This window comes from Schistocerca americana, chromosome X, assembly GCF_021461395.2.
Source record: "Schistocerca americana isolate TAMUIC-IGC-003095 chromosome X, iqSchAmer2.1, whole genome shotgun sequence".
NCBI lineage: Eukaryota > Metazoa > Arthropoda > Insecta > Orthoptera > Acrididae > Schistocerca > Schistocerca americana.
Window position 1 is genome coordinate 267,248,574 of NC_060130.1, and position 26,755 is coordinate 267,275,328.

Consider the following 26,755-nt stretch of genomic DNA (forward strand, 5'->3'; position numbering starts at 1 on the left):
TGCCCTGGCCAGGACATTCTCCAGATCTCTCACCAATTGAAAACGTCTGGTCAATGGTGGCCTAGCAACTGTCTCGTCACAATACGCCAGGCTCTACTCTTGATGAACTGTGGTATTGTGTTGAAGCTGCATGGGCAGCTGTACTTGTACACTCCATCCAAGCTCTCTTTGACTCAATGCCCAGGTGTATGAAAGCCGTTATTAAGGCCAGAGGTGGTTATTCTAGGTACTGATTTCTCAGGATCTATGCACACAAATTCCGTGAATATGTCTGTTCTAGTATAATATATTTGTCCAATGAATACACGTTTATCATATGCATTTCTTCTTGGTGCAGCAATTTTAATGGCCAGTAGTGTATATTGTGTTATCCCCAGGAAACTGCACACGAACTTCTTGTTCTCCATGACAACGCAAGGCCTCACACAAGTTCGCGCATCCTAGAGGAGCTCAAAAAACTTCGTTGGAGTGTTCCTCCTCATCCATCCTTCAGCCCGGATTTCGCAGCTACCGACTTCTATCTGTTTGGGCCTTTGATGGATGCACTCCGCGGGAAGCAGTACGTGCATGATTGGGATGTTACTGGTGCAGCAAGACATCGGCTCTGATGTCGACCAGTAGATTGATACTACCATGCCGGCGCACTGGCCCTCCCAGTAAGGTGGTGCAAGGCCGTCTCATTGAACGGAGATTATGTTGAAAAATAGGGTTTTGTGGAAAAATGAGTGTAGGTAATATGGTATATTGGAGTTCTGAATATAACCAACCTGTTTTCAGTAAGAAAATCTGTTGCATTACTTACTGAACGCCCCTCGTAAATTTCGTACCCTGTATACCCACAAATCTGTTACAATTTCATCAAGTATTCTACTATGCTGTACACGCACAAAAGCTAAATTTATTTATTTAATACCTTTCCTGGTGTTCCAGCTGTATAACTGGAACCTTATATCAACAACTGCATCACTGAAATGGAAATTTATGGTAAGGACCAAACTATAGAAGTCATCGGTCCCTAGGCTTACACACTAATTAAACTATCAACTAATTTAAACTAACTTACGCTGTGGACAACACACACACCCATGCCCGAGGGAGGTCTCGAGCCTCCATCGGGAAGGGGGGGGGGGGGCACGAACCGTGACAGACGCCCATAGACCGCACGGCTACCCCGCACGGCATCATTGAACCTTTGGCTACCGTTGAGAATCGGTGTATAATGTTTTTATGTGAAAATAATACACTGTACTTCCTTTTAAGACTGACAGCTTTGGGGTGAGGTTAATCTGTACAAGATAAATATGTTGAAGATCACTGTTAAAAGCTAAAGTTTCTTTTCAACTTTCTTGAAGACGTTTTACTTTCTCAAGTCTCATATTTGTGTTCTGCGTCAAACTAGTAGCTCCAGTGTTAGGAAATTGTGGCTTCATTTGTATGTCCCTACAGCAGTCCGCGATCACAGGCCTAGTTACTTTTCTAAGACGTCACTTCCAGTATATCGATTTTTTAGTTCCGATCCCCTCATCCAATTTCGTGGATGTTTGCTATGAGAATAGCAGCCACACTGGCAAGACGAGCGCTATCCTAAACATGCACTCACCTTCCCGACTCATAAAGCGCACGCGTGTGCCTTTTCTCTCTCGCTCTCTTTTCCTTCGCCCTCGCGCGCACACACACACACACACACACACACGCACGCAGAAGCGCAGTAAATCTCACGACTGATCTCTATCGAAATGTCATAGATCAGCACGAAAGGCACAGAAGTTATTGATAGCAGGAACGAAAGAAAACCACATCCAGCTTCTCAGAAATGTTTCGTTTCCAGCAGACACAACAAGAAGATAACAGTTCGCGGATGCCAACACACTGAGACGAGACAAAACAAATTTATCGGATACAGTGCGCTTACGACTACTACCATCGAGTCTTTGTCTTAGGGGTCACAGTCAGCAGAAATGTTGCATCACCTAGCGTAGATGGTTAGACGTCTTAAGTCAAGGCGAAGACAATTTTGTAATTTAAAACTTAATTACAAACAAGTAAAACTCGACTTTAAATTCGTATTTAGTGAAACAGCTTGATGTTAATGTGCCGTGTCTAGCAGCTTGTTGCTTTGTTTATTTCTATCCGTTATACAAAATTACAACTCGAATGTATGTGTTTAATATTCCATACATTTCACGCAGTTTGGTCCCATTTTCAATCGTGATTTGCTTATTACACTCTTCATTCCTGTTAGGCGAAATGAAATTGCTAAAACGAACGTTCCTGTGCCTATAAGTAGGTCAATAAAGTTTTGAGAAATGTAATAAAATAAGAGGGAAATAAAAACGGCAAACGAGAGACGCTGGGAGAAACATGCCTCTACGTCATAATAGCGACGAATTTAGAGCAGTGCACTTCTTTGGAGCATATGTCGTTGCTCAGTCATCATGTGCTTGTGTATGGCACAAAATGATTCAGATGTACTGTAGAGCTGGAGTTAGCTAAACATGATGCTTCTTAGTCGTTGTCAGTGTTAAGCTACGAGTGTTATTTTTTTTTTTTTTTCAATTTCTGTTACTGGTGAAAACTGAAACACGCATCAGTACTAAAAAGGTGCAACGGCGAGGTTAATTTTGCTCGTCCTACTGAAATAATGTCCACTCACCTTGTGGTGAATTTCTTCTTGTGCAGCTCGGTCAAGACGCCTATCGTGTTAAAAAAGGATGATGTTTTTCTACCGAAAAAGCTGTAGTAGAGCCAGTAGCATTATACGAATACAACGGATGCAACCAATGTTTTTCAGTATCAAGTTAAGTGAGTGATTAATTGAAACATAATTTGTGGGTGAAAACTTCGATATATTGGCACTTGTTTGATAGAAAAAACACTGCCAAGTCTGTGCTGATCTTAACTCTAGTTTCAGCACTCACTCGCAATCACAGCCATTCGTAATAGCCAGCTTATGGCATCGAACCAAATCTAATACCGGAAAGGATAAAAAAACGAATTATATGTGAGAGAATTCTCGCTCAAATATTACACAATTTGACCACTACGAATGTTCAGTTTGCAGTCACGGCTTGTGTAACTTGCCACGCAATGTTGATTATTCAGAATTCACAATTTACATATTAAAATGGGAATTTTACGCGTTCGTCTTTTACAAACGTTCGCGTCCACTTTGCGGCACTTCACTGTCTGGTTTTAACCACTACTCCGTAAAATTTTTACACTTATTCAGAGCTCCTTATATCCACGTCAAACATGATCGCGACTGTGATCCGAACTGCCTTAGGCTCACAAAGCAATACTTCCGCTCACAAAATACGCTTGACCGTACTGCTCTCTGACTGACTTATATATATCCCAACCAATCCAGCATTGGTATCAAACCGCGCAAACCCGTCTGTTTTACCTTTGACCAATCATAACTTAATAGCTTTTATGAACAATCTACTAAATGAACAACTTTAGAAATTCCACCATTATAAATATAACTCCCTTTTCAAATAACGAAATTATCGCAAAATATATCTTATTTCCCCAGTACCATAAACTGGCGAGATGCACTTTACAATTTCCCCTGAGTATGATTCACTCTCTCACTACATAGTTGATACACATAACAATATTCATTTATTTAATACTTTGCATTCACACCATCATTTACACTATTAATTAAGCAGATCTGCAATAATTAATGAAAGTCGCAATAAATATAGTTTTGTTTCCCAAATTTACATTTTTAACTACTTGATAATTTCGTATTCCGTATGATGCTGACACCTTTCGGCCACAGTCGTAACTACTTGCAGCTAGCTACTGGATCCGACCGCATTTGTCATGTGATAACCGTATCTCATTGTCTGGGGCATTGTCTGAGGCTGTGCGCCCGCTACCGTCTCTTACTTAAAACAGGCGCAATATGATGTGCTACGATTCGATGGGTTTATCATCATGGTGACTGAGACATGTGTCGTATCGGTGTACTAGCTTCGCTATCCTACCTGCGAGAGGAATGCCGCTTGCAGATTTTCATGTGAAGTGGAACGCCGTTCGCCCAACCACTTCCTAATCTCCAAAGATAAAAAATAAAAAAAAATAAAAATTGGAAGTCACTCGGCGCCAAATTCGGACAGAAGCGAAAGTGATCCGTTACGTCCCATTGGAATCGACGAAAAATTTGTTGAGTTGACTATAAAGAGCTTAAAAAAAAATGGCTCTGAGCACTATGGGACTTAACATCTGAGGTCATCAGTCCCCTAGAACTTAGAACTACTTAAACTTAACTAACCTAAGGACATCACACACATCCATGCCGAGGCAGGATTCGAACCTGCGACCGTAGCGGTCACGCGGTTCCAGGCTGAAGCGCCTAGAACCGCACGGCCACACCGGCCGGCAAAGAGCTTCAAATGGCTGTGGAAGAAGAAGGAATGGTAGAACCCGACGAGAAAATTAATGTTTATAACCGAATTCAAGAAAATTTAAAAGCAACTTTTCAGCCTCGTAAGCGATCTTGGATACCGCGAGTCGATCAAGTTTAAATGAAATTCAGTTGACATTTAGCCTGGTGATCTACCTGGTGAACTTTTCTTCAATGTTCTCTTCCCCGTAACTCACTTGTCGCTGTTTTGCATAAAAAGCATTCAACGGGCTCGTCAGTCAGTCTCTTTAAATTATACAGACTTCAGAAAGTTTTACAGCGTAATAAACATTTATGGTTAATGAGATTTCTTTCTTTCTCCTTTCTGCGCAATTGAGTAAGATGAATGGATTTTATGAAATATCACTCGTACTTTTTATATTTCCGATCTTTCAGATTTTGTGAAATAAATTTAATTTTTATCTTATCACACAACTTGTCTGAGATGTTTAAACTGATTCCTCAAGTAAATTCCAGAGTGCTCACAGTCTGTACGCAAAAATCGACGTCCATATTGCAAAGAAATTACCGTACGCGGCATTACATATGCTACATGCCCTGAATAAAATTCGAAAACTGTATGAAAACATTTTCTTGTTGCAGCTATGGAAAGGAGAAAAAGTTATCAGCGGAAGAGGCCTGGAAAAACAGGTTAGTTGATAAACGAGTCATTGCTACCATTATTAGTATTATTGTTGTTATTGTTATTCAATACGTACGCTCCGCAACATGCTAAGTTTTCTTACAGTCTATTACAACAAAAACTCATTTACAGTAAACAGAAAAACAATTAAGAATTTTTAGTTTGGAATTATTCACGCTTTGTTTCTTTTACACCTAAAATGTAGGTCAAATCACTCTAACGGGTCCCTAGGCATTCTAGTAAACGTATTTTGGTGACCAGAAGGACTAATGAAGTTTTATTTCGTAAAACCTATGACCCCATGTATTAATCCTCATCCATAAAGTTGAAGCTATGCCCTCTTACAACGGGGTACAAACAATTAAGTTTTTGGATGATTAAAATTGAGTGTCGCCCTTGGGCTCGAAACTGGACCTATAGCTCGTCACATTCTGTCGGGAAGTCGCAGTACAGCCTGCCCTCCGCTCTAGAGCGAACATCTAGTTCTTGTTTAGCTAAGGTTCTTGGTTATCTTGGCTATTTTAATACGGCGTTCATTATTTAAAAAGAAATTATGAAAATATGAGTGTATATGTAAAGTGTATACAAACTTTCCACTTTCGTTGCATGTGATCTCAAAGCTGCCTCAGAAAGTGTGGAAGAAGATTATTATATCCTACAGAATTTATCTCGTGGTGGAAGAGAAACAATACCCCTTACTACCAGCTACTTGTTGTACTCTGCTTGTACTTTTACACAAGTATTGTTTCGGTCCCGAAACAATAGGCAGGCATCTAGAGTTTATATCTAAATATAACTCAATTGCTTTAGCGACTAGATATATTATTTTCAACATACTGTAAAAAAAAAATCTACAAGAAGTCTTTTGACAGTATTTATTACTCAAGAAGTATTAACAGAACACACGACTCGGCTGCTGTATTAATGAAGTTCGACACTTGTGAAATTTTAGTGTGAAAACCGAAATATTCACCACGTAAATTGAGCTTGTTCTTCATGATGCTAATGAACACTGCGATTGCAGTATAAACATGGGGTACGTCTAGAAGAAAAAACAACCAGTGGAAATATATTCTCTTCAAATACTTTTTTCCGCTAGCGAACTGTAATTTGATGAAACAGCTCATCATGAGTCATGCAAATCTGCAGATTATTTTCTGCTTTTTCTTTACGATGCAAATTCCAGTATATGTCGTAATCTGACAATGAATCCGCACTCTTGGAAATCTAATTGTGGAATATTAACGTATCAAGAGAATTAATCGTGACAGGTTGCTGTTTCTGCCAGAATTATATTATCTATTCGTACCATTTCAGTGATAAAGATTAGTTACTGATATGTCCCGCTCTTGGAAATGTACTAGCCCTTGGAAACTAAAAAAGTACTCTGTAAAGACCTTTCTGAGCTGACAGTAAGTATTTCCGGGGCTAATGATTTGCACATTTCAGGGTTAAGCTTTTCGTACCAACACGTAGGAATATACCACTGTTTCGAGAAACCTTTCACACTTATTATTGTATGTATTAATGTACTGGTTTAAATTTTCGAGTAACTCCCATCTTTCTCAAGGTAGTACAATTAACAGCTGTTGTGAACCTTGCTGCTCTTGTTGAAGGAAACTAAAATGAAATTAAATTATAAATTAGATGAATACCGAAAGAACTGCCGTAATTCTGGTTGTGAGAATTTTCCTGTTCTGTCTTTACGTCTGCGAAATACAGTAAGGTCGTAAATAATGTCGCACAGAACTAGTAATTTATTGTCCCGAGAAGAGGGTTAGCTGGAAATTACTTGATTCTATTTAACTTTAGGTAAAGATCAGTAAAGAAAAGGGCCAAACTAGGAAACGTGCGGTGTGGAAAGGGGGGGAGGGTGAAAGAGACATTGGATTATAAACATCGTGAGAAGCACGTGGCTTCAGCGGGCTAGTTGTGGCCCAACGATGTCTGAAAAGCAGGACACCAGATCCATGATGGAAGTAAGAGTCACAGAATCCACGCACCGCTTCCCAGACCCCGTTCGCATTGGGAGGGCAAACAGGAAAGCGGATATTTCAGGATGGTTGCACCAGATCGATAAAGATATGGGCAATTTATTAAGGCATTGCAGTCTCCACTGCATGTGATCGCTTAACGATTATGATTATTTTTTCAGTAATTTAGCCTGTGCAAATTACTCAACGGCTTTCAGTTAATTTTTAAGCTGTTGACCGAAAACAGGGCATACGCTTATAAAAACTGTCACACTGGAAATTTTCCACATAGCTTTCAGAGGTACTTGCTTTTCCTCTCACAGTACCAAATATACTTCGTCCGTAAATTAAATTTATTATTTATAACTGCGGGCAACCATTAAGAAGACAGACGTTAAGCGTCCCAACTGATCGGCAGTGCTATATTAAATGTTTGCAGAGATAATCTTAGAAACTCTATTATGCTATTAAAATTTGCTACTTTTGTAATCTAGTTCAACTTACACAGAAGTGGAATGACAAGTCAATTTTATGCCTTCAGTGGCGGAGAGGGTAGCTGTTCGTCTCAGATACCTGTTCAGTATTTAGCTCTCTTTAAAAAGGTTTCATTAACAACTAAAATTCATGTTACGTACAAGTTGCATAATAAAGGACACATTTACACGCGACAAATTCTTATTCACGTCTAATGTAAAACACTTGGAGGCCAATAAAGAAAAACGTGGCTACAGATTTTTAAACTTCTTCACTGATTAATTATCCTATACATCCATGTAAACGCAAGAGCATTACAAAGAGAATTGGCATCACAGTGTTTGCTGAATGGAGAAGCAGCCTTCGGATTGATCATCAGCAGATCGCGAAATAGTATTAGATCAAAAAAAGTTTCAAAATGTAGTCTGGTCTTTAAGGGGCTCCGGAAAGGCTCAAAATCATGAAAAGTTCAATTTTTACTTTTTTGCGTTTTCTGAATCTGCAGACTATTACCTTTTAATAGATATATAATTTATTCAATTCCGAAGACTACAACTATTTTGAAATTTTTTTTGAAATGTGTTCTACATGGGCGTGACCCACTGTGGCGCTGTTAAACTGCTGTCAAATGGTGTTATTATTAACGTCCGTGTTCATCAGGTACATTTCAGTGATGTGAGATAAAGTATGTGTTGTGGCTAACCTGTGATGGCTCAATATATATCGCTCGTTTGATTGTCGATTGTTTCATGTTTATTTACTCTGTCGTTATCTCGAAAATATTCGTAATTAATTCTATTTCTTGAGTCTCTGTTTTGTTGAAGTATAATAATGAGTAAAAGTAAAGTTATTAGAAATCCTCTGAAGGCTTTTAAGAAAAGGAGAAATGTTGGAAAGCCAAAGGTATGTGTTATTACTGTAAACAATAAAGACGATAACCAAGTGAGTGAACCTAACCTCTCAAGTACACCTGCCCATAGCAGTCAAAGTGGGAAAGAAAATACTTCACAGAAGAAGCCTGGTTCAATGAGTGAAAACTATGAATGTTTTATGGGCGAATCGGATGTGAATGAAATATTTGATATGTCGGTTCTCAAAGGAGTTTTTTCAAACTGTGTAAGATGTATTCATTGTAGTGAAGTTGGTCTGGAACTCTCCATAATAAAGCATGTAGGACTTGCTAGTGAAATACAACTGAAATGTGATAAGTGTTCATACATGACCACCTTTTGGAACAGTGTTGCAGTAACTGCAACTGAAGAAAATGGTAGCAAAATCTACGAACACAACAACGAGCGATGCTTGCTTTAGACAAGGAACGCCTTCGGGCTGCAGACAGGGCTGTAAAGAGTCTAGAAATACAAGCAAGAGTAAACAGGAGGAGGAACAAGAGGAAGCTGGAGGAGGAGTTTGCAGAGGATGAAGATAATCCATCCTATGGACCTGGAATGCACTAAAAAGTTAATCCAATCTTTGTCGCTCGATTCCCAAAACTTTTATTTTCTCATACTAATTACATGTTTTCTAAGGATCTTCCAAACATATTTGTTTCAAGCTTTCAGTAAATGTTACACAGTACCTTCTGCATAATTTAACACAGCCTTTTTCCAAAAAAAACTGTATATTTTTGAATATATAAATAAAAAATTTCAAAAAAATGTTGTGAATTTTAATTACAATCGAAAAAAAATCATCTTTAATAACTGAACTAAAATTTTGTAAAATCCCTGTGTTAAGTTGTAGCCCATATTCCAATAAATAATCTGTAAAAAGTTCAACTTCCTACCTCAAATACTTTGTGAGGAAGGATGTAATTTATAAGCGTTATTTTAACATTGCAAGTATAGGGCGTTCCGGAGCCCCTTAACAACTTGTAGCTGAAGTCCAGTTACGTAAACGGATATGGCAAAGTGCTACTCTCGGGTTCAGTCTACCTTATGTTGAAGATCACCATAAAGTGCTTCCCTTCCCCGTGACAGCTTAATGTGGTTCATATTTATCCACAGTTTGATAGTATGCAAGAGTAGCATGCTTCTAAATCAGGTTGCGACCTTCTTCCTGCCGTTAAGTTAGAGGAACCTCATTTTGTCGACCGATTTCTCTGAGTTGAAGCCCAGTCTGACGCAGATTTGAACCTCCTTCCTCCTCGTAGGGCATCTACTACAGTCATATTGCTGTAGACGGATGTTTCCAGAGTTTAGTTCGCAATGGCCAGTGGAATTTGATCCATCATTGCAACCTCCTGGACATGGAATCTCGTCCTCTCCACTACGAGAGCGATCAAATACACTGATTTTTGCATTTTCCCCTTCCTGAGCTCGACTTTCACGCTGACTACCAATTCAAAATCTGACGACATAGCAGCCACTGGATACACGTTACTTTTTCATTTGGCCTGGCGACAGCAACAGTCTCTAATTCGGTTGACAGTCATCATTGTTCTCTCTGAAAATACACGATAAATATGTCCAACAACGTGCCTTTCCAGGTCGCTTGCAACACCAGTGCACCAGTTTACATAAGTTGTTGATCGTTTCACTGAAGTACAAAATTTAATGGAAAGCGTAAACCAGTGGATGAGGAACTGACATCGCACTTATAGTAAGTCTTCGCTTAGTTCAGAAGCTCAGGTAAACCAATATTCTAAGGAAATAAATAGCGATAGTTTGCTTTATTTTATTTGTCATGAGATACGTACATACTACCAGTATCTCACAAGTAGTAAACGCCCCATCTCTATATTGTCACGTAGAAGAAGGTGTAATTAGATGAACGACGAACACTAACTTCACTTAACGAAGGTTTATTCAGCACTTGCACATACAAGAGTGCGGAGCGAACTGCCTCCGGCCAGAACACATAAAGTATATATACAGCCACAGAACATTCCAGCACAATAATTCTTGTCATTTCTGGAGACTTCTAGAAGGTACTCGAACCGAATAGAGAAATTAAAATTGTATAGCCCATGTGAGTTTTGAACTCACGATCCTCAATGCAAGAGCTTAGTATCTTAACCACTACACTATTTTTTTTGCATTTTTGTTCATTATTGATCGTTGTGTTTGGTCGTTGCGGACGTCGTAAGACATCCTGTTCAAGTTCGGTGGTTGATCCTTCCACTCAGTTTTTTTTTTTTTTTTTGTTACAGAGGCCAACCGGCTCTCTGACCGAACACGCTGAGCTACCGTGCCGACTCCACTACGGTGCTACTCAGCTTCTTCTGCCACACTGCCCCTTCCTTAAGCGAACAGGGTCTCGGTGTTACGTCATCCTAGTCCGGGAACGAGTCATTGGTCCTGCGTACTCCGACTCCCGATGACTGATGCTCGCCCTGGCGGTGACCTTCTTATAACTTCTTTTGCCGCTACGCTCTTCGTCACCTTTCCGCTTGTTGCCTGTCACTGGAGCTTCAAATTTACCCTGGGTGGCAGGATCGTTGTAGGGTTTCATCCGAAGGACGTGGATCGTATCTCTGATCTTTCGTCGTCTTGCGTCGGGGTCGAAATCTTCAACTTGATAAGTAACATCACACAACTGTTTTACAACCTTATAGGATCCAAAGTAGCGCCTGAGGAGCTTCTCAGAGAGACGAACCATCCGAATAGGAATGAAGATCCAGACGAGGTCACCAGGCTGGTAGACAACAAGGTGGTGGCCGAGCGAGGTGGCGCAGTGGTTAGACACTGGACTCGCATTCGGGAGGACGACGGTTCAATCCCGCGTCCGGCCATCCTGGTTTAGGAGGAGGAGGAGGAGATTAGTGTTTAACGTCTCGTCGACAACGAGGTCATTAGAGACGGAGCGCAAGCTCGGGTGAGGGAAGAATGGGGAGGGAAATCGGCCGTGCCCTTTCAAAGGAACCATCCCGGCATTTGCCTGAAGCGATTTAGGGAAATCATGGAAAACCTAAATCAGGATGGCCGGAGACGGGATTGAACCGTCGTCCTCCCGAATGCGAGTCCAGTGTGCTAACCACTGCGCCACCTCGCTCGGTCCTGGTTTAGGTTTTCCGTGATTTCCCTAAATCGCTCCAGGCAAATGCCGGGTTGATTCCTTTCAAAGGGCATGGCCGACTTCCTTCCCCGTCCTTCCCTAATCCCATGAGACCGATGACCTCGCTGTCTGGTCTCCTTCCCCCAAAAACCACCACCAAAAGGGTGGTGGCTCGCGTCATATCTTCGCCGATCGTTTTCTTGAGCCTGCAGCGTGCGGAGTCGAGCTGACTGCCGAGCTTCCTCAGCTCTGGTTAACACCTGGCCGATGTAGTCGTCGTCCACGTCATCAGGATCTAACGGAAACACAGTGTTCGTCGTCGTAGTCGCCTCACGCCCATGCACCAGGAAAAATGGCGCAAATCCTGTGGTGTCTTGTTTGGCAGTGTTGTAGGCAAACGTCACGAAAGGTAGCACCTCATCCTAGTCCCTCTACTCAACACTGACGAACATTGATAGCATGTCGGCCTAGGTGTTATTGAGGTGTTCAGTAAGCCCGTTAGTTTGCGGATGGTAGGCAGTCGTGTGTGTGTGTGTGTGTGTGTGTGTGTGTTTGAGGTTTACGGGCGCTAAACAGCGGGGTCATCAGCGCCCAAAGGTAGGCAGTCGTCATGTGATGAGTAATGTGTCCAAAATTTCCGGCCTCAGATGTGCCATGGAACTTCGGTAGGAAATCTAAGCGCATGTGTTTAGGAATCACTGGTAGCCACCTCTTTCGAAACGGACCAAAGTTTTTCTTGCAAAGTAATCCATTAACTACCGTTAATTGTCCTGTCACATCCTCTGACCGATTTAAGGCAAGCATAATTTGAGATATCTTGGCGCCCTTCTTCTGCCCAGCAGAGAGATCCTGGAGTGCAGCGAGACGGTCACTATCTTCATCAAAGTCTTGACAGTCTTTCACAGGTTTTCTTGAGATACAGTTCGCATCTTGGTGGTTTCTTCCACTTTTGTAAACTATGGTTATGTCACACTCTTGAAGAAGTAGTACCCACCTGGCGAGTCGTCCTGTTGGATTCTTAAGACCTGTCAGCCAACAAAGTGAATGATGGTCTGTAACAACTGTGAATGGCCTTCCACAGAGATACTGTCGAAATTTGCAAATGACCCAGATCACAGCAAGACATTCTCTTTCTGTAGTTGAATAGTTTCTCTCGGCTTTTGTAAGTGCCCTAGAAGCATAGGCTACAACCTTCTCTTTTCCATCCGAAATTTGCACCAGAATAGCACCGATCTCATACCCACTGGCATCTGTGTATAGTTCTGTGGGTGCTCTCTCATCATACAGACCAAGTACAGGGTCAGTCGTCAGAGCTTTTCGCAGCACATCGAAAGAATCTTGTTGAAAATCACCACAGATAAATTTAGCATCAGCTTTTAACAAATCTTGGAGTGGCTTGGCTTTGATACAAAAGTCTTCGATAAAACGACGGCAGTAAGAACATAATCCGAGGAAGCTTCTCACAGCCGGCCGGAGTGGCCGTGCGGTTATAGGCGCTACAGTCTGGAACCGCGTGACCGCTACGGTCGCAGGTTCGAATCCTGCCTCGGGCATGGATGTGTGTGATGTCCTTGGGTTAGTTAGGTTTAAGTAGTTCTAAGTTCTAGGGGACTGATGACCACAGTAGTTAAGTCCCATAGTGCTCAGAGCCATTTGAACCATTTTTTTGAAGCTTCTCACATCTATAATACTTTTAGGAATAGGGAATTCCGTTATAGATCTCACCTTTTCTGGGTCTGGCCGCACACCTTCTTTTGATACAAGGTGTCCAAGTATTTTGATTTATTTTGCACCAGACAGACACTTTCTTGGATTAAGTTTCAGTCCGCCTTGTTGGAGACACTTAATAATGGCCCTCAGTCTTTTTATATGTTCATCAAATTTCTCTGAGAACACTATAATGTCATCTAAATAACAAAGACACATCGTCCACTTCAGGTGACGTAGAAGATTAGCCATCATCCCTTCAAAAGTTGCTATTGCATTACACAAACCAAACGGCATTACCTAAAACTCATACAGGCCCTCAGGGGTGATGAATGCAGTTTTCTCACGATCAGCCTCTATTCAGATTTGCCAGTATCCCGAGTACATGTTCATGGTTGAGAAAAACTTAGCCCCCTTCAGACAATCTAGTGTATCATCAATTCGTGGAAGAGAGTAAACGTCCTTTTTAGTTATCTTATTAAGCTTCCTGTAATCAACACAAAAGCGCCAACTGCCATCCTTCTTCCTGACGAGAACCACTGGTGACGACCATTGTCTCTGCGAAGGCTGAATGATGTCATTCTTCATCATTTTCTCTACCTCGTCGCGAATTATTCGACGTTCCATTGCTGACACACGGTATGGTCTTTGGCTTGTTGGTTGATGGTCTCCAGTGCTAATCCGGTGCTTCACCGTCGATTTGTCTAATTTCCTCTTCACCTGTGGATTGAAGCATTCAGAGAACTCTTGCAGAATGGCAAGTAGCTTCTTCTGTTGCTCCTTAGTGGGATCTGGTGATAGACGAGCTAGAAGATCTTGTGTCGCAGTGGTAGCGCTAATTTCGCCCATAGACTCGGCATGGGAGATTTATATGACGATCAGCTGTTCTTCAATTAACGGCTCAGCGTTTTCTACGCACGTGCGTCCTGGAAGGATATGCGGTCCTCGGTGACAGTTAACTATCCACAATTCACCGAATCCGTTTTTAAACGAGACGACAGAGGCTGGGATGATCAAGTTATTCTTCAGTGGTATGCTTCTCTTACATTCCACAACAAGATCCATGGGTTGATGCATGGCATGGCATGTGACAGTTACCTTCCTAGTGCTGACTGCAGGAATCATCACTTCATCCAGCACACATAATCTCGACACACTCGGATGAACATCTTCCTGTCCACAGTATCTCATCTCGTCTAGTACAATCTTCGAGCGACCACAGTCTACAATTGCCTGAGAAACTTTTAAAAAGTCCCGTCCGAGAATGACGTCATGACTACACTCTTGTAAACCGACGAATTCTAAGGGCTGTATATGGCCACTTATACCCACACGAGTGGTACATCTTCCTGTAGGTTTTACATATTTCCCGTTAGCCACCTTCAGCAGAGATGTTTTGCTGTCGACGAATACGGTTCTCTGCAACTGACGACGATACTTCTCTGAAAAGACTGGATATGATGCTCCAGAGTCCACAAGAGCTTGAGCCATCCATGAGGATATCGATGTAGTTTCCTATCATTTTTGTAGTGATCGACGGCGGAGGATTTTTCTCTTCGGCGGCCTCACCTCCAACGAAGGTCGCACCCTTTAGTTTTCCAGGTTGCAGCGGCTAGGTGATGGGCTGGAGCCTCTAAACGGTGATGGAGACCTTGATCGGCGTTTTGGGGAGCGTCCTCTCCAGCGGTTAGCTTGCGGGGATGGTAACCTACGTCATCCTGCACCCACATCTTCTTGTTCATCTTCGTCTTCCCGGAGTTGGCGTCGGCTAAGATCGATCTGCTGTCTTCTGGGGCGGGCGTCATCAAATATCCGCCACCTTTCTCGGCAATAGCGCACCACATGTCAAGGTCGTCCGCAGTGGAAACGTACTGGTTGATTATCCTTTGTCCTCCAGACGTCAGTCTTCCTTGGTGCCCAAACAGGTTCCTCATGCGGCTGGGTCTCGACTTTTTCACCGTTTTAAAGGGAAATGAAGTACGAGAGATTGGGTTCAATGTCTGTTCCACTTCCACCCTTATGACCTCTTGAAGCGTCTCGGTTTTTTGCTCGCCGTGCAATCCAAGTGCCTTCTGAACGTCCTCTCTCACTATCTGACGAAGAACACTTGTGAAATCAGTAGCTTCCTCCATTACAGACATCGATACGACGTTTGGAAGCCGTTCAAACTTCTTGCGTGTAATTCTTTTTTGATGCATTGTCTCGATATACTGGCAGCATTTTATGAAGTCGTCTGCTGTCGAAACCTCCTTCAGGAATAGGGCTTGATACATGTCCTCAGCAACACCCTTCATGAGATGTGCCACCTTATCTTCCTCCTCTCTAGGATCCACTATTTTACACAGCTCCAAGACGTCTTGAATGTAGGATGCTGTAGTTTCTCCTGGACGCTGTGCCCTGCTCTTTAATTTATCTTCAGCCTTGCACTCTGTCGTTGTGTGTCGCCGAAATACTTGCGCAGCTCCTCCTGGAATACTTCCCAGCTTGTGAACTTCTAATCGTTGTCCTCATACCATTGCTTGGCAGCGCCCTCCAAGCAGAAAAAATACGTTAGCCAAACACACGATGCCATCGCATTTGTTAAATTTGGCTATACCTTCAGCTATACCTTCAGCCATTTGTTTGGATCTTGGCCATCGTCACCAGAGAACCCGCAAGGATGCCTCATGTGGTGGCACACAGTTGCTGTCCTCGAAACGTCCTCTTCTTCTTCTGTCCCCGGTTGATTGCGATATGGTGAATATGGCTCGAACTCGGGTTTCTCGCCGCGTAACTGGCTGCTCTGTCGTGGCCTGATGATCAGTGGAACATACACATCACGAGCAAATTATCGGAGCAGCGTAAGACTTGTAAATTTAAAGCCAAACGTGAGTGACATACTATTAAGAATGCAAAGTGAATGATGTTCAAATGTGTGTGAAATCTTATGGGACTTAACTGCTAAGGTCATCAGTCCCTAAGCTTACACACTACTTAACCTAAATTATCCTAAGGACAAACACACACACCCATGCCCGAGGGAGGACTCGAACCTCCGCGGGGACCAGCCGCACAGTCCACAACTGCAGCGCTTAGACCGCTCGGCTAACCCCGCGCAGTGAATGATGATTTGTTGGCTCTGTAACTATTTTTAGGGTATGTATACGTGGGTTATAAATGTTGGAGATGTAGAAACAATACCATTCATTCAGAGAACTTTGCCTCTATCTATCGAAACACAGCGAATTAGCTCCACTCCTAAAAATTGTTAACCTCCAATTCCTTTAGCATAGTGCTGTTCACAGCGATTGATACGGGGCACATAATTCGCAATTATCCATCAATAAAGAAAGAGAGAAGTAAAACTGAAGAACAGAACTACGAAACCAACATCGATCTGTAGCAGCAGTATATAACATTTCTGAAGTCAAATAGGATTTTCTAGATAGAACAAAATTATCTTATGGATCACAACCATATGGATTTCGACCTAGAACTCTGCATACACGACATTCTGAAAGCCGTAAATAAAAGCAAAGAGAAGGAGTCGATGTTCCTAGATTTTCGAAATGCTTTAAATTCGGTACAACATCGACGTCTGTTAAAGAGAATCGGCTCACACAAGGTATTTAACGAGTACTTTGCATATATTTAGAACTATCAATGACAGGAACAACACAGCGAATGATCTAGAGCATTTAGTCACTGAGAGTCACTGACATAATTTCGGATATGATTCAGCGAAGAGTGAGAGATTACAACCTTTACTGCAGTGGAAAATTCGTTCTTTTCATAAGTGATGCGGTTATCTGTAACGCGCTATTAACCGATAAAAATTGTATTAGTATGCGTTTACATGTTGGCAATAGATACTGCCGGAAAAAATACCACACTCTCAAGGACTGCGTTCACAGGTAGCAGGGTACAACATGCGCATGCTGAGGGGTTTTAGTGTCAGTGATTCATTTGTCACGGTCACGGGCGATCTTTCTGTTTTGATTCCGCAGGCAGTAACTCTGCTGAGCTCAGAGGTGAACACTGCAATATTCATTCTAGGGTACAACCACGCCTCAACGACGTGTAAATACTCCTTTTAAACAGCTTCAGCCATTTGAACAGAGTCGCATCGTGGGCCTGCGGGAAGCTGCATGGACGCATCGACGGATTTCTGCACATGTTGGACACAGTGTGTCAGTGGTGTTTTGTTGCTTTCAACAGTGGTCTGTGCAATATTCGCACACCTGTTGACGAGGTTATTGACGTCCGCGTAATACAGACGCAAGACAAGATTGATGTATTATGCAAGCAGCGGTGCCTACCGAACATCATCCAAGAACGAAATCCGGGCTCATGTTGCACCTGCTGTCTAACCAGGGACCACTGGGAACCGTCTGCTAGCAGCAGGACAACGATCACATGTGCCTCTGGCTAGTCTATCACCAGTACTGGCTACTCTGGTGTCGTAAAAGAGGTGGAATGGAGCTCTGTTGTCTTCAGTGATGAGATTAAGTTTTGTCTGTATACGAGTGGTGTGGTGCCTATTCCAGAATGCATTCGCTCACAGTATACGGGCAGAATCCCAGACTTCATGGTGTGATAACATCTGGTGTTTTTGAAGGATAGAGTAAACAGTACCCACTACATTGCACAGGTTGTCTTCCCCTAGCTAATGCTATTCTTCGACAGGAACCTGATGTGCTTATCAGCAGGACAGTGCACGACTACATACGGCTACTGCGACTCAACGAGCTCTTCGCGGCGTACAATAAGATCACCAGATCTCTCACCAACTGAACACGTATGGGACATTATGAAACAATAAACCTACTGGTTCTCCAAGGCTAGCAGGAACCGATGAAAAATTGCAAGAAAAGTCGCAAGATGTTTGGGACAACTTCTCAAAATGGTTCCAATGGCTCTAAGCACTATGGGACTTAACATCTGAGGTCACCAGTACCCTATACTTAGAACTACGTAAACATAACTAACGTAAGGACGTCACACACATCCATGCCCGAGGCATGATTAGAACCTGCGACCGTAGCAGCAGAGCGGTTCCGGACTGAAGCGCCTAGAACCGCTCGGCCACAGCAGCCGGCGGCAACCTCTCGCAGAATGCCATTCGACACTTTTATAATCGTTTGTGTGTGAGAATACACGTCTTCTTTGCCACCAGAGAGGGGTGCACAGTGTACTGATGCGATTGTTTCGGAAACCTTTACTGTGATATGTTTCATTTGGTGTAATTTCTTTATTATATACTCCTGTCAAGAAAATGGTGTTGTCCTTGACGGTGTTGAATTTTTTTACGGTAGTGTGCATGAGCCTAATTCAAAAACTGTCATCTAGCTCTAAATTTAGACGAATGTAAAGTGGTGCAATTAACAAAAAGTCAATGTGTGTAGCCTTTTACTACACGAGTAATGAATAACAACTACCATCAGTCGTGTAGTACAAATCCAATGACGATGACCGCCAATGGTATCCACAGGAGATGAGCTACCAACGTCCCTTCTTCTGTATTAGCCTATGACTATGGCCTACCAATGGTAGCCGTATGAATTTTAACCAATAATATCACTTCTCCAGCACGAACGCCAGAAAATTCCCCCTTTATAAGTGGACGCGACACTCTAGCTGTAGTGGACATCAAAAGATCGTGTGGAAGATCCCAGCAAAGTGGTCGAAACGTCGAAAATTTTAGAAGAAACATGACGCGGCCTAATAACCCAGAAGATTTTAACTTCAGTTAACTTCAAGGATATAAAGTGTAAAGAAGCGAGACACCCATCTGTAGGTGCAATAAGTGGCAAGCCTCATTTCATAGGTAGGATACTGAGAAAATGCAGGTAATGTATGAGAGAAGTGCTTATAATGCTATTTCACGATCTATATCGGTATTTTGTTCAAGTGCGCACCGACCATATCAGACTGGTCTAAGAGAGAACATCGACCTTATACAAAGACGAAGGAAGGAAGGTAGGAACATCATGGTTTAACGAGTCGTCGATGGTTAGTTCATCAGGGACACAGCACACTTTAGGACTGGCGAGGGATGGCTTTCAAAGGAAACATCCCGGCCTTCGCCTTCAACGACAAGGCAAATCACAAAAATCCTAAAGCAGGACAGTCAGGCAGGAATATGAACCGGCGCCCTCCCGAATCCGAATCCAGTGTCCTATCAGTGCGCCATCTCACTCGGTTAAATAAACACGGAAACCACCAAAGTACAAGCCTTTTTCTATTGTTGGGTGAGCATAAAAAATGCTGCAAATCCTGGAATGGCAGGCACTTTAAGAAAGAAGCTTAACATCTTGCTGAAAAATATAAGCATCTAGTCATCAGTAATTGTTCCCATACTCAATCCGTGAACACTTCAAGTGGACACCTTCTTATATGGTATATTCTGATAGATAATTTACATTGATTTTCCAAGTGTAGGTGTAAATGTAAGTGCAAGATGTTAAAACCCCTGCCTTCCTTCTTTCTGTTTTCGTATTTCTCAATCTTTGACAAGAAAGCTGAAATTCATACAATGTGCATTCTAAAATTTCTTGGTATATTTATTTATTTATACGTGTCCAGAATATACAGGGTGATTCAAAAGGAATACCACAACTTTAAAAATGTGTATTTAATGAAAGAAACATAATATAACCTTCTGTTATACATCATTACAAAGAGTATTTAAAAAGGTTTTTTTCACTCAAAAACAAGTTCAGAGATGTTCAATATGGCCCCCTCCAGACACTCGAGCAATATCAACCCGATACTCCAACATGTTCCACACTCTCTGTAGCATATCAGGCGTAACAGTTTGGATAGCTGCTGTTATTTCTCGTTTCAAATCATCAATGGTGGCTGGGAGAGGTGGCCGAAACACCATATCCTTAACATACCCCCGTAAGAAAAAATCGCAGGGGGTAAGATCAGGGCTTCTTGGAGGCCAGTGATGAAGTGCTCTGTCACGGGCTGCCTGGCGGCCGATCCGTCGCCTTGGGTAGTTGACGTTCAGGTAGTTACGGACAGATAAGTGCCAATGTGGTGGCGCTCCATCCTGCTGAAATATGAATTGTTGTGCTTCTTGTTCGAGCTGAGGGAACAGCCAATTCTCTAACATCTCCAGATACTGTAGTCCAGTTACAGTAGCATCTTCGAAGAAAAAGGGACCAAAAACTTTATTGGCTGAAATGGCACAGAAAACGTTCACCTTAGGCGAGTCACGTTCATACTGAGCTGTTTCCCGCGGATTCTCAGTGCCCCATATACAGACATTGTGACGGTTGACTTTCCCGTTAGTGTGGAAAGTTGCTTCATCACTAAACACAATCTTTGAAACGAAAGATTCATCTGTTTCCATTTGAGCAAGGATAAAATCACAGAAATCGATTCTTTTAATCTTATCAGCTGCAGACAGTGCTTGAACCAATTTCAGACGATAAGGTTTCATAACAAACCTTTTTCGTAGGACTCTCCATACAGTTGATTGTGGAATTTGCAGCTCTCTGCTAGCTCTGCGAGTCGATTTTCCTGGGCTGTGAACAAATGCTTGCTGGATGCGTGCTACATTTTCATCACTCGTTCTCGGCCGTCCAGAACTTTTCCCTTTGCACAAACACCCATTCTCTGTAAACTGTTTATACCAACGTTTAATACACCACCTATCAGGAGGTTTAACACCATACTTCGTTCGAAATGCACGCTGAACAACTGTCGTCGATTCACTTCTGCCGTACTCAATAACACAAAAAGCTTTCTGTTGAGCGGTCGCCATCTTAGCATCAACTGACGCTGACGCCTAGTCAACAGCGCCTCAAGCGAACAAATGTACAACTAAATGAAACTTTATAGCTCCCTTAATTCGTCGACAGGTAGTGCTTAGCTCTGCCTTTTGTCGTTGCAGAGTTTTAAATTCCTAAAGTTGTGGTATTCTTTTTGAATCACCCTATATATATATATATCCAAGAACTACGAAACATATACATATGATATTATGCCAAAATTCCGCTGTACGAACTGCCTTATCATAGGCAGTTCAGTAGGTGCTGGTGGCCTTGAGGTTCACCACACTTACATAGCTCATCCTCTGAAATGTAAGCCCATTTCTTCATGTTTACATTACACTGAGATACTCCAGTTGTCAGTCTTCTAAGGACTTTGCATGTGCATTACTTGCAGCAAGTTATTCTTTGGGGTCATCTCAATATTCCTCTGATGATGTTCTACCCCACAGTTGTATTCCACGCGTTGAAGGTGGTGTCAGAATTGGTTGTGTTGTCTGCAGGAAACTTCTTCTCGATTTCAGTCTTGGTGACTAATTTTCATGTCCAAACAGGAGATGTCTTGGGTCTACCTCCTGCATCTTTTTTTCGTTTTCAGCTCCAGTTCTCTTTCGGATATCTGGAGGTGCTACGTCCAAGAGATAATAGATTTTGTCAACCGGGGTTGCTCGCAGGCAGCCTGTCACAATGCGTTCTGTTTCATTTAGGGGAATATTTACCTATATGGCATGACTGGAGTTCTCTTACGGATGTTGTATGTTCTCCAGCGGAGAAGCACAAAGAAAGGGAAGATGTGCGGAGCACATCCGGATGTTCTCCCCAGTTTTTACCTATCAGTTTTCGAATAATATTGTTTCTAGCACGGACTTTCAATTTTGTATCTGTGTAGTGGTCTTTGAAGATGAGAAAACGGTCCAACTTTACTCCAAGATATTTTCGAGTATCGTAGTGTGCTAGTTATTGACCTCTCCCGGCTATGCTCAGTTTCCTCCTGGCCTCTCTGTCTCGTAAGTGGAATACACACACTTGTGTCTCTGAAGGGTTTGGCTTCGGGTAGTTATTATCATAGTAGTCACATAGTGTCTTAAGATCTGTTGTAAGTTTTTCTTCTACCTTCTCAAAAGTTCTCCCTTAGGCAGCAACTGCTGCATCATCTGCGTATGTTGCTGGAGGTAGACGGTATCAGCTGCCCCTTGCACACGTCAGTTCCTATATATTCCTTGTGAAATCTGAGCTTGTGTTCGCTGCCAGTTGACATGTGTTCTAAAGACTTGATATCCGGCTAGTTTGGAAACCAAGATATCAAATAAAATTCACCATCTTGCTTCTAAAACCACTGCAAGAACATAATGTTCTTGTGAGATGAACTATTCACTGCAGAAGAATGATATTTCTAGTAGTAGTCATATCAGTTCGATCAAGATTAATACTAACGTAGTGCATAGAATTCATTGTACCGAACAGATATCCCCTGCATACGTCACGGTACACCTCTAGATCAGGTGTATCCTGAAAGAAGCATTAACATGATGTAATAGGAATCGTGATTCATCCGATGTGTTAATGTGTTTTCATTGTTCAATTATGATGCTCGAGTGTCAAGCGAAATCGTGCCCGACGAAGTGGTTCTTTCAGCAATGGATCACGTTACGGCAAGGCTGTTTTCGGAACCCATTTGCAACAACTTCTAATAGACTCTGTAGTATTAGAAATACTACTTTTATTCGCTCGTAAATCTCTTTCACAAGGATACTAGATATGACTTGGTATTGAAATTTAAGAACGACAAAAATAACGTAATTCATGTATTAAAGCGTTTACGCTCGAATGTGTCTAGTTTGACGGCGGCCTCATGATAGGAACCATTCCAGAATTTGCCTGAAGTTATTTAGGGACACCGTGAGAAACCTACATTATGGTGGTCGGATGAACACTGGGGCCTCCACATTTCCCAGTACAAGGTTAGTCTGTTTACAACAGTGCTACCTCATTCGGTTTGTTCCTAGTACACAATACAGTTGTGCAAAGAAGTTTTTAATAACGTAAAAGGCTAGTTCTCCACTGTTCATGAATTTCTCATACCGAGTCATGGCACACACTACACACACCAAACACACTTTGTTTCATAATGTAACACTACACCACATCAAGCGAATGATTAATTCCAACATTGTACTTTGCTGTAGGTTGCGCTGCCGATCTTCACCTAAACTGTTGGTGAATAATGCAACCAGCCACAGATACTTTTAAAATACTTTATTTCAATACCGTAACCGGATCCGGGTATTCATGCCTATCTTCACATTGCTAACGTTTCCCATAACATTAATGTTTTCATCAGTAACGTGCTGTCAGCTCCCTCTATGCAGAAGAATATTTGAATATTTAGCGACACTTTATATATTGTTTTCATAGTAAAAACATGCGGATGTGCTTGCATTTATGTATATATTAGGTGAAACTTTACACAGCGGGTAAGCCTCTGACACTCTACTTCTTAGATGGAACTTGTATGAGCAACGTCTTGTGATATTCTTAGCCGACTCACAATCTCAGTCTACTATATGTCTCTTAATTCAGCGGATGTACTCAGTCTCTTAACTCATTTCTCTTTCCACTAGATACATATGAAATTTCTCTCACCATGTCTCTGGTGCCGTCTTCATGTCAAAGTATACTCATCGTATGAGCGCAGGGAGAGCAGATGCAGGAACCCTGCATCGCCCGTTAGAGGTGGTTTGCCATTCCCTACCTCCGACCTGTTATGAAGTGTCTAGTGTGTACCCGTGTAGTGTGGATGACTATGACGATTGCTTGCACAGTGTAGTAATGGGTTTATGTTGTTGTCGATAAAGGGAAGGGAGAGAGTGAAGTCAGTGCCCTGGCACCTACCGCCGATCTTAACGTCTCCAGCCGACGGACAGGTTACCACTAATAGAGTCACATACCGTCACTTCATGAGACACTGAGAAGAGATTTGTATTTTAATGCAGGACATTGGCGCAAAGGCTGATGATCACGAACTATACACCACCACTACCTCTCTTCCGGCCAAATACTGCAAGTGAAAATTTGACCCACCACCAGGATCCCATCTGGATTCCCTTCGAGCCGAGCGCCATCACACAGGCGTGCGTTAGTGACCCCCGCTACAAAACGAGTTCATCTATACCTACATATGAGCCGCTGAGAGCCAAAGTGGTACAACTCAGTTTTTCCCAATTTTGAGAAGTGAAAGGCTTTGAGTTTCGTTTAATGTAAATGTAGATGTAGACATGCTTTACAACAATTTGTGGTTTATTTGATGAAATGTACAAATTAAATATTATAATCACGTTTACTACAGTCATTTTAGTTATTTGTACTTTAAATTCCTTTTTTAGTCCCTGAAAGTTGGAGTACCACTTTTCTTCTCAGACATTACTCGTAGTGAAAGGTACAGTAGTCTAATCAAGAGTTTTACCACCCTTCTTATAAACGTTTTGGTGAAGTTGAATACCTGAGAAGGAATATGCTGTCCTTCAATTTCCATACTTGCAGTTTATTTATAAAACATAAACATAACGTGATACAGTAACTGTGAGTCTGCACTATTGCTCTCATTATACACTTTTCTCTAAGAAATTGGGCTAAAATAACTTCATCATTGTTGCCAAATACTAGAATGCTACCAACTGAGTCTGTCTATAGTTTAGTTGTCCGTTCGTCTACGGATTATAAATTAATTGTCGTTTCTAAAAATCGAAATTTCTTAAAATGCAATTCTTGTCATGGTGATATTTCAAGAGGCTTTATCATGGAGGATGTCTGTTTACTCGATTTCATCGTCCACATCATCTTCCACTGTCAAAGAATCAGCGTGTCCAGGGCCAGATTCCTGAGCCGAACTCGCAGTTATCAGTTGGTTAAAGAGGAGTGTACAGGAGAAATGTCATCGTGTCTTTCCTTTTTGCCTCGGTGACAGGTCACACAGCATTGATGAGAGGGATGAGTTTTATGCTTTATGTATTTACTGGGAGACATCACTGTTTGATTCCTGTAGGCTTTACTCTAGACTTCGACATGGAGTACAAACTTACAAGCACTGTTACAATGCCTTTTTTATTTCGGAGCGTAGATAAACACGCAAAACGACATAGAGCAACAAGACCGCGTGGCCTTTGAAGTTTGACTTATACCGCTATTTTCGTGAACGCACTTCAATCTGGCGTGAGAGTAAGAATGCATTTGAAGCCCTCAACTGGCTCCACTGGTAGTTATCGCTGTACCACTTCTCCATAACAAATTTCCGTTCATTGTGAGTGAACTGAGTGGTACACCACAAAAACTAAAATTTTTTGACTTAGGCCGCTTTGGTCCTCAGCGGCTCCTACATACTCTGCAAGCTACTGTTGAGTGCGTGCTAGAGCGTACATCTTATCAATATTATCGACTTCCTGTCCTGTTTGAGTATTTAGAAAGGGAGAAATGTTTATCTATATGCCACTGTTTATCCCCTAATACACTATAAGACAAAAAAAAGAAGAAAACGCAGTACGAAGAAATTACCCGAATTGGACGGAAATCTGTAAATTTGATGTGCATGTACAAATAAACAAATGATTACAATTTCATAAAACTTGGGTGATTTATTCAAGAGAAAGAGATTCATACTTTAAGCAAGTCAATAACGCGGCGGTCCACCTCTGCTTGGCATTGATTGATGGAGTTGCTTGATGTCTTTCTGAGGGATACCGTACCAACTTCTGTCCATTTACCGCGTTAGACCGTCAAAATCGCGAGACCTACCCATAGTGCTCAAATTATCTCAGCTGTTGAGAGATCCTGCGACCTTGCTGGCCAAGCTAGAGTTTGGCTAGCACGAAGACAAGCAATAGAAACTCTCGCCGTGTAAGGGCTTGCATTGTCTCGCTGAAGTGTAAGCCCATGATGACTTGCCATGAAGGGCAACAAAACTGGGCGTAGAATATCGTCGACGTACCGTTGAGCAGTAAGGGTGCCGCGGACGACAACCAAAGGGGTCCTGCTATGAAAAGAAATGACATCCCAGACCACTACTCCTGGTTGTCGGGTCGTATGATGGGCGAAAATCGAGTTAGTATGCCACTGCTGTCTGGGGCGTGTCCAGTCACGTCTTCGCTGTTCATCAGGCCTCAACTCGAAGCGGGAACGTCACTGAAGACAATTCTACTTCAGTTAATTAGATTCCAGAACAAAGACGTTTCTGGAGACCCACCCACTCCACTGGGATACCAACCTCATTGTCGCCGCCATGCGACCTAACGATCAGGGGTGACGGTCAGGAATACCATTTCTTTTCATAGTACGATCCGTTTCGTTGTCATCTGCGGCACCCTTACATCACAGCGGTACGTCGACGATATTTTACGCCCAGTTTTGTTGCCCTACATGGAAAGCCATCATTTGCTTACATTTCAGAAAGATAATGCACACCCGTACAAGACGAGAGTTTCTACTGATTGTCTTCCTGCTAGTCAAACCCTAGCTGGCCAGCAAGTTCGCAGGGTCTCTCAGCAGTTGAGAACGTTTTGAGCATTATGGGCAGGATCCTTCTACTAGCTCGGGATTTTGAGGCCTAACACGGCAACTGACAGAATGTGGCACAATATCTCTCATAAGGACATCCAATAACACTATCAGTCAATGCCTAGCTGAATAAGTGCTTGCATAAGGGCCAGAGGTGGAACAATGCGTTACTGACTTGCTCAATTTGTGAAGCCCGTTCTCTTGGATAAATCGTCTAATTTCTCTGGAATTGTAATCATTT

General features: G+C 42.3%; 1 protein-coding gene across 1 annotated transcript in view; it reads left to right on the plus strand.

Annotated features, from left to right (window-relative positions):
• Positions 1 to 26,755, plus strand: part of LOC124555588 — a 1,059,882-nt gene that overhangs the window by 337,782 nt on the left and 695,345 nt on the right. The window contains exon 4 of the mRNA XM_047129551.1: positions 5,018 to 5,065. Coding sequence (XP_046985507.1) covers positions 5,018 to 5,065 — 48 coding nt within the window. The remainder of the gene's footprint in view (positions 1 to 5,017; positions 5,066 to 26,755) is intronic.